The sequence below is a fragment of the Sinocyclocheilus grahami genome, unplaced genomic scaffold, assembly GCF_001515645.1.
Source record: "Sinocyclocheilus grahami isolate Dianchi unplaced genomic scaffold, SAMN03320097.WGS_v1.1 scaffold1478.1, whole genome shotgun sequence".
NCBI classification, from domain to species: domain Eukaryota; kingdom Metazoa; phylum Chordata; class Actinopteri; order Cypriniformes; family Cyprinidae; genus Sinocyclocheilus; species Sinocyclocheilus grahami.
Window position 1 is genome coordinate 144,826 of NW_015506657.1, and position 9,321 is coordinate 154,146.

At 34.2% G+C, this 9,321-nt stretch overlaps 1 protein-coding gene across 1 annotated transcript; it reads right to left on the reverse strand.

Annotated features, from left to right (window-relative positions):
- Positions 1–1,306: 1,306 nt before the first annotated feature.
- On the reverse strand, positions 1,307–8,975 carry cep57 (centrosomal protein 57; the record flags this gene model as incomplete). The annotated part of the gene is made up of 8 exons (XM_016256797.1): positions 1,307–1,620; positions 1,904–2,048; positions 3,104–3,312; positions 3,514–3,582; positions 6,834–6,932; positions 7,342–7,536; positions 7,637–7,758; positions 8,756–8,975. Coding segments are annotated over 8 exons (1,230 nt in total), but the record flags the coding sequence as incomplete, so codon positions are not given.
- Between the last annotated feature and the right edge of the window lie 346 nt (positions 8,976–9,321).

Consider the following 9,321-nt stretch of genomic DNA (forward strand, 5'->3'; position numbering starts at 1 on the left):
TACGGTGATTGACAGATGTCTCGTCCAATCAGCGGTGAGTAATCCCAAACCAATGGCGTTTTCTGACTTGTTATAATGTTGTCTGAATTGTTATTTTGTTTTTTAGACTTGCATTTGCGTTTGTAATTTGTTATTTTGTTTTCAGAATTGTGACTTGCGTTGCACTTCTCGGCCACCGTATAAAATAAATGATATTCTGCATAAACAAAACAATTAGAGCTGCTTGAGGAGCCTTGAGATTCTCTGCACTGTGACATTATTTTAAATCATTTTGAGCCAATTTTCTAATGAAAAAAAAAATGCATTTATGCCCATTTAAGAGATTGCAATGAAAAAACAACAAAAACAAAACACTCGCACACGCACGCACTCAAATGTTTGGAATCAGAATGATTTTTTTATGTTTTTTACAGGAGTCTCATCAAGGCTGCATTTATTTGATCAAAAATACAGGAAAAAAATTAATATTGTGAAATATTATTATGATGTAAAATAAAGTTTTTCTATTTTAATATACATTAAACTGTAATGTATGTCTGTGATGCGCAGCTGTATTTTCAGCATCATTCCTCCAGTCTTCAGTGTCACATGATTATTATATATGCTTATATGCTGATTATTAGAAACATTTCTGATTATTATTTCTTAATATTATAATAATATGCTGATTTATTATCAGTTGCGCTGCTTAATATTTCTTTGGAAACTGTGATACTTTTTTTCAGGATTCTTTGATGAATAAAAAGTTAAAAAGAACAGCATTTATTTAAAATAGAAATATTTTCTAACAATATACACTACCGTTCAAAAGTTTGGGGTCAGTACATTTCTATTCTTTCTTTTTTTGAAAGAAATTAAATCTTTTATTCAGCGAGGACGTGTTAAATTGATAAGAAGCGACAGCAAAGATTTATATTGTTAGAAAATATGTATATTTTTAATAAATGCTGTTCTTTTTAACTTTTTATTCCTCAAAGAATCCTGAAAAAAGTATCAGTTTCCAAAAACAATATTAAGCAGCACAACATTGATAATTCTAATAATAAATCAGCATATTATACTGATTTCTGAAGATCATGTGATCTTTATACTGGATTAATGATGATGGAAATTCAGCGCTGCATCGCAGAAATAAATTACATTTTAAAGGATATTAAAATAGAAACCATTATTTTAGATTGTAATAACATTTTGCAATATTACAGTTTTTTTCTGTATTTTTGATCAAATAAATGCAGCCTTGATGAGCAGAAGAGGCCTCTTTAAAACATTACAAGTCTAAATGATCCCAAACTTTTGACCGGTAGTGTGTGTATATATACGTAATATAAAAAAACAGCATAACAGAACTAGAAGTCGTCATGAAAATAATCTTTCTACTTTTGATTTTGTTCTGCCCTTTGACCCGGAGGTGTTTGTGTGAGCCTGACCCACACTGCTCACATGCTCTCAGTATTCGCAGCTGCGCAGTGAGGTCTGCAGCGAGCGCATGTCCTTCAGCAGACGCAGAGAGTCTCGGCTGCGCTCACCTGGTCTGGCTTTGACCTCCACGCGACTGGAGACGTTAACCTGTGCTCCTTTCCCTCCACCGCAGCTCTGCCGTCTCCTCAACTTCTCCATCTGACAGAAACACAGTTCAGGGAGCGCTCGACACTCACTAGCGCTCAAGTGTTGCATTTATTTTGATTGAAAACCATATTTATTAATAGCAACAGTAATAAATAATAGTATTTATTAATATTTTCAATGTTTGAATTTTTATATTTACGTTTTAGTAAGGTTTATTAGTCAGTTTTTCAGACTTTCAAATTGAAATCTTAATTATTCCCAACTTTAGTGCTTTTAACATCAGCCGCCTTTCCAGTATCCATGCATCTTAAGTTGCATTATGGGCCGCTGTTACCTGAGCTTGATGCCGCCGGACTTTAGCGATCTGTTCTCCTTTAATCTCCATCCTCTTCACCAGCGTCTCCATCTCACGCTCGAAATCCTGCCGCAAGCGATCCGAACCGCACGACTGGATCTGTCTGGCCAATTCCTGCTGCTCGCTGACACACAAACACACAGTCACTAGCATTGGGAGACACGGAGCTTTCTGAATCGCTGAATCAATTGAATGAATCGCTTCACAAAATGATTCAATCTTTCCAAGAGTTAAAAAACACAAGCTGGCAACACCGACATTTACAAACCAAATCCTCATGTCGTCATGCATGTGCTCTCTATTAAATTCAGTCTGCAAATGATCATTAAAATATGAAGAGTGTGAACAATTTGAGTTCTTTTATTCATTTACATAAAATAATAATAATTATTATTATTATTGATTTAATGGAATGTTAATTTTTGGTGAATTTTCCCTTTAACCTTCATTTTAGTATCATTAAAGTAGCATACTATTTATTCATATTTTAATTTTTATATTTAAGTTTTAGTAAGGTTTATTCGTTTTTGTTGTTTATTTGTTTGTCTGTATTAACTTGAATTATTTTATATTTCAGTTTTAGTTGTTTTAATTTTCAGATTTAATCATTTTAGTACTTTAAGTCAGGGTTATTATAGTTTAATAAAACTAAAACCACAATCATAAAAAAAAGAAACAAAATAAATATCAACTGAAATAAAATAAAATATAAAAAAACATAAACTTGTTTATTTTCCGTGACTTTTCCATGGCAACATTTCTAATTTCTGTTTAGTTTAACTTGATGTACTAAAATAACTAAAGCTGAAATAATAATAAAAAGTAAACTATATAGACATAAAAAAAAAAAAAAAAAAAACGAAAAAAAATGAAAATGACACACAACAAAATTACTAAAACTTTAACTAAAATTAACATGAAAGCAGAATATATATATATTTTTAAATTATAATAGTATGTCATTGATATTAAAATAACACTGTTTCAAATTAACCTAAAAAATTTGGAAATCTTGCCTTGGCAACTAACTGAAATAAAAACATCTTTTCAATATTTAATTTCAGTTAACATTTATTTAATTTCAATGTAATATTTTTCGTTTTAGACACTGTTCCAAGAGAGGGTGGAAACGTTTCAGGGCACTAATGAAACGCCAGTAAGATGAAGAAAAAGCCTCACAAGCTCATGCGTCCAAACTCGTCCTGCAGCGTCAGCAGCAGCTCTGACAGCTCCTCCCCACAGGAAGAGGAAGAGGAGGAGCTACTGCTGTGATTGGTGGAGGGGGCGTGTCCCAGCACCCGCTCGTTACACAGCTGAGGATGATGCTGCTTCATGAGATGAAGGACGTGCTGGACGTTTGCTCGCACCGAGTGACTCGAGCCTGTCGACTGAAGACACACATGTTAACGTCCACAACGCTGCTCCATCTTACACATCACACACACTCTGGTTTGTCACTTAGGGACAGTGTAAGCATCAGAAATGATCATAAAAACTCATTTGCAACTGTTTTTGATGCAAAAAACCCTTGACTGAGGTGGGAATAAGATGAAATGTCATAGTGTAAACCGATGTGTTTGTGTCTTTACCGTCCCGGTCACAAACGGCACGTCTCCCAGACTGAGTCTGTAATGCGGCTGCGGCTGCGACGGATGTTTCTGCAGAAACACACACGAGCATCTCGTCTCAGTAATTAAATCAAGTCAATCAAGTCAAATTTATTTGTGTACAGCAATTATCGCAATGCACATTCAAAGCAGCTTTACAGAAAGTCATACTGTTATATCTTTAATGTTTAGCGCTTTACCAAGAGCAACAGAGCAAGTTTTAGAGCTGATATAGGTTGTTTTATTCTATTAAGAGATATAAATATCGGCAGGTTTTGTTCTTTTTAATATCGGTCTGTTTTGTTCTATTACAAGATTTAAATGTTTGTTGGCTTTGTTTATTAAGAGATTTAAATATTGTTTGATTTTGTTATATTATAATACTTAAATATCGGTCGGTTCTGTTCTGTTACGAGATTTAAATATCGGCCGGTTCTGTTCTATTATGAGATTTAAGTATCGGTCGAATCGGTTCTGTTACAATATTTAAATATCGGTCAGTTTTGTTCTATTATGATATTTAAATATCGGCCGGTTCTGTTCTATTATGAGATTTAAGTATCGGTCGAATCGGTTCTGTTACAATATTTAAATATCGGTCAGTTTTGTTCTATTATGATATTTAAATATCGGCCGGTTCTGTTCTATTACGAGATTTAAATATCGGCCAGTTTTGTTGTATTATATTTAAATATCGGTCGGTTCTGTTCTGTTACAAGATTTAAATATCGGCCAGTTTTGTTCTATTATGAGATTTAAGTATCGGTCGGTTCTGTTCTATTACGAGATTTAAATATCGGTCGGTTTTGTTCTATTACGAGATTTAAATATCGGTCGGTTTTGTTCTATTACGAGATTTAAATATCGGTCGGTTTTGTTCTATTACGAGATTTAAATATCGGTCGGTTTTGTTCTATTACGAGATTTAAATATCGGTCGGTTTTGTTCTATTACGAGATTTAAATATCGGTCGGTTTTGTTCTATTACGAGATTTAAATATCGGTCGGTTTTGTTCTATTACGAGATTTAAATATCGGTCGGTTTTGTTCTATTACGAGATTTAAATATCGGTCGGTTTTGTTCTATTACGAGATTTAAATATCGGTCGGTTTTGTTCTATTACGAGATTTAAATATCGGTCGGTTTTGTTCTATTACGAGATTTAAATATCGGTCGGTTTTGTTCTATTACGAGATTTAAATATCGGTCGGTTTTGTTCTATTACGAGATTTAAATATCGGTCGGTTTTGTTCTATTACGAGATTTAAATATCGGTCGGTTTTGTTCTATTACGAGATTTAAATATCGGTCGGTTTTGTTCTATTACGAGATTTAAATATCGGTCGGTTTTGTTCTATTACGAGATTTAAATATCGGTCGGTTTTGTTCTATTACGAGATTTAAATATCGGTCGGTTTTGTTCTATTACGAGATTTAAATATCGGTCGGTTTTGTTCTATTACGAGATTTAAATATCGGTCGGTTTTGTTCTATTACGAGATTTAAATATCGGTCGGTTTTGTTCTATTACGAGATTTAAATATCGGTCGGTTTTGTTCTATTACGAGATTTAAATATCGGTCGGTTTTGTTCTATTACGAGATTTAAATATCGGTCGGTTTTGTTCTATTACGAGATTTAAATATCGGTCGGTTTTGTTCTATTACGAGATTTAAATATCGGTCGGTTTTGTTCTATTACGAGATTTAAATATCGGTCGGTTTTGTTCTATTACGAGATTTAAATATCGGTCGGTTTTGTTCTATTACGAGATTTAAATATCGGTCGGTTTTGTTCTATTACGAGATTTAAATATCGGTCGGTTTTGTTCTATTACGAGATTTAAATATCGGTCGGTTTTGTTCTATTACGAGATTTAAATATCGGTCGGTTTTGTTCTATTACGAGATTTAAATATCGGTCGGTTTTGTTCTATTACGAGATTTAAATATCGGTCGGTTTTGTTCTATTACGAGATTTAAATATCGGTCGGTTTTGTTCTATTACGAGATTTAAATATCGGTCGGTTTTGTTCTATTACGAGATTTAAATATCGGTCGGTTTTGTTCTATTACGAGATTTAAATATCGGTCGGTTTTGTTCTATTACGAGATTTAAATATCGGTCGGTTTTGTTCTATTACGAGATTTAAATATCGGTCGGTTTTGTTCTATTACGAGATTTAAATATCGGTCGGTTTTGTTCTATTACGAGATTTAAATATCGGTCGGTTTTGTTCTATTACGAGATTTAAATATCGGTCGGTTTTGTTCTATTACGAGATTTAAATATCGGTCGGTTTTGTTCTATTACGAGATTTAAATATCGGTCGGTTTTGTTCTATTACGAGATTTAAATATCGGTCGGTTCTGTTCTATTATTATATTTAAATATCGGTCAGTTTTGTTCTATTATGAGATTTAAGTATCGGTCGGTTCTGTTCTATTATGAGATTTAAGTATCGGTCAGTTTTGTTCTGTTACAAGATTTAAATATCGTCCAGTTCTGTTCTATTATTATATTTAAATATCGGTCGGTTTTGTTCTGTTACGAGATTTAAATATCGTCCGGTTCTGTTCTATTATGAGTTTTAAGTATCGGTCAGTTTTGTTCTGTTACAAGATTTAAATATCGGTCAGTTTTGTTTTATTATTATATTTAAATATCGGTCGGTTCTGTTCTATTACGAGATTTAAATATCGTCCGGTTCTGTTCTATTATGAGATTTAAGTATCGGTCCGTTTTTTTCTGTTACAAGATTTAAATATCGTCCGGTTCTTTTCTATTATTATATTTAAATATCGGCCCGTTTTTTTCTGTTACAAGATTTAAATATCAGTCAGTTTTGTTCTGTTACAAGATTTAAATATCGGCCAGTTTTGTTCTGTTACAAGATTTAAATATCGTCCGGTTCTGTTCTATTATGATATGTAAGTATCGGTCAGTTTTGTTCTGTTACTAGATTTAAATATCAGTCGATTTTGTGCAACTGTCAAAAAGCAACATTGAAGATATAATCGGCTGCCTTGTCAAAATTAGCCAGCTGTCAAAGAGTTTGATGTGAATTTAACATTTCTAAATGTAGTTAACAGTCATTAAAACAACATTGTTGAGAAATAAAGGCTATGACTTTAATTTAAACTAGCATCTGATTTCAGGCAGAAGTACTGTATTGAGATCAGGTCCTTACTGTGGTTTAAAATGACTTATATCATGGTGATTTTGGTTATATCGCCCACCTCGAAGTAGTTCGTAGTAAGTAAACGTATTAGAGGAATCAGATCTGTCTGCACTCGTTTACCTTTGTTGAGAGTTTCTTCTGTTTGATTCTGCTGGATTTATGTGGACGTGGAGACACAGACTGGATGAGCAGACGATTGGCTTCTAGACCCGTCTGCAACTGACCACAGAACAGATCAACACAGTTAACATCATACACACACACAGACAGACTGAGTGACAGGCGGACAGACGAACCTGAGCTGCTTTGTCCTGCACCAGTTTCCTCTGATGCTCCTCTTCCTGTAGTTTCCTCTCCAGCTGTCTGATCTTCCTCTCAGCGGCGCCCTGCGTCTCCGTCAGCCGGTGATACTCCTGCTCCAGCAGATCCAGCTTCTGCAGCTTCAGCTGAACATCGGCCTGATCCGCTGAGCCCAGACGCTCCAGAGACACCTGCACAACACACGGGATATTAACACACACACACACACACACACACACACACACACACACACACACCTGTCTCAGCGGGTTCTGTGTGTGTGAGACGCACCTGCGCACCTGACTGAGTGACAGGCGGACAGACGAACCTGAGCTGCTTTGTCCTGCACCAGTTTCCTCTGATGCTCCTCTTCCTGTAGTTTCCTCTCCAGCTGTCTGATCTTCCTCTCAGCGGCGCCCTGCGTCTCCGTCAGCCGGTGATACTCCTGCTCCAGCAGATCCAGCTTCTGCAGCTTCAGCTGAACATCGGCCTGATCCGCTGAGCCCAGACGCTCCAGAGACACCTGCACAACACACGGGATATTAACACACACACACACACACACACACACACACACACACACACACACCTGTCTCAGCGGGTTCTGTGTGTGTGAGACGCACCTGTCGTCGCAGCACAGCGCTTCGGCCTGATTCTGTGTTTCTCACGGTCTTCCTCATCTGCTCCAAATGTCTCTCCAAGCATGAGCACCGAGTCTCGGCCGCAGTCAGCTGAGAGAGCAGATCTACAGACAAAAAGACATTTCGTTGCACATTCGCTGTAAATGTGAGGCGGGGAATAAAGCTCTGTGTCAACTAATGCTGCTATTATTAACTAAAGCTATTACAAATAACCTTCAGCAATTAAAGTAAAACTGACATAAGATTACATTTTTTCTTATATTACATGAAAAATGTTGTCAACTGAAACAACAAAAAAAAATGAAGTACTAAAATTAGTAAAACTATTTAAAAAAAACAAAAAACAATTGAATATATATATATATATATATATATATATAACATACTTAAAATATATATACATTTAAAAAAAAATGTCAAAAGCATGTAACAAATTTACTAAAATTTAAATAAATACATAAATAAAATATATTATATAAAAATAATATAAATGTTACATGAAAAACTTAAACTTAAATATTAGAAATGCTGCTTTGGCAACACACCTGAAATAAAATAACTAAGTTGAGGTACTAAAATTACTAAAACTGAAATAAAAATACATTAAAGCTATATACAATTAGTTATTATATTAAAATAATAAATTACTTAATAATATTTTTATTTTTAACATATGTACACATACCAAAACCAAAAGCACATAACATAATTACTAAAACATACACTAAAATTAAAATGAAAAATTTTAAATGCTTATTAAATATTACATGAACATTTTCAAGTTGTCAAACTTAAACAAAAATAGAAATGTTGCCTCGGCAACTATCTAAAAAAATAACTTTTAGCTGAAGTGCTGAAATTAAAAACTAAAACTGAAATTAAAAATTCATTAAATATTAAAAAAATATATTTAATATATATTTAAATATATATTTAAAAACATACAATTACTAAACTTAAATTGAAAACTAAAAATGAAAAAAAAAAAAAAAAAAGCTTAAGTATTCAAAATAAGCTTATTAAGTATTGAAAAATGAATAAAAACTAGAATGGTACACGAGTAACACTAGTGTAGTGTAGCGAGATCAGTCACACGCTCACCGTGGTCTCTGTGGTCTGAGTGTGTGGATCCTCTGGAGACGGTCTGGAGCTTCTGCTGAGCTTCACATCGCTCCAGCTCCAGATCACGGATCTTCTCCTGCAGGTTCTTCAGCGCGGAAAGAATAGCTGCAAATACACACACGGTTCTGCATTTATTCAGCTCACTCACCTCCTCTCCAATCAGACTAATCAAAACATGTGCAGCATTCAGCAACTCATTTCATAATGTGAAGCTCGGCCAATCAAAACAGAGCTCGTTTACATGCGGACGTCTGGAAGAAGCAAAAACTGTGGCTTTGAATGTAAATGCAAGAAAACAAAGAATCTGAATCTAATCTCTCCAGCAGGTGGAGCTGTTCACCAAGTATTCACGAATACATTTTATGAATATTTCATTTCATCACCAGAACATTTAATGACTGATCCTGAGCAGAAATCGGCATCCAAACGTCTGTTTGAGATACTATTATAGATCGTATTAATAGTTTCAGTCATTTTATATTTTCATTTGTTAAAATTTCAGTAATTTTGTAGTTTTTGTAACTTTTATTCGTTTTTTTTAATTA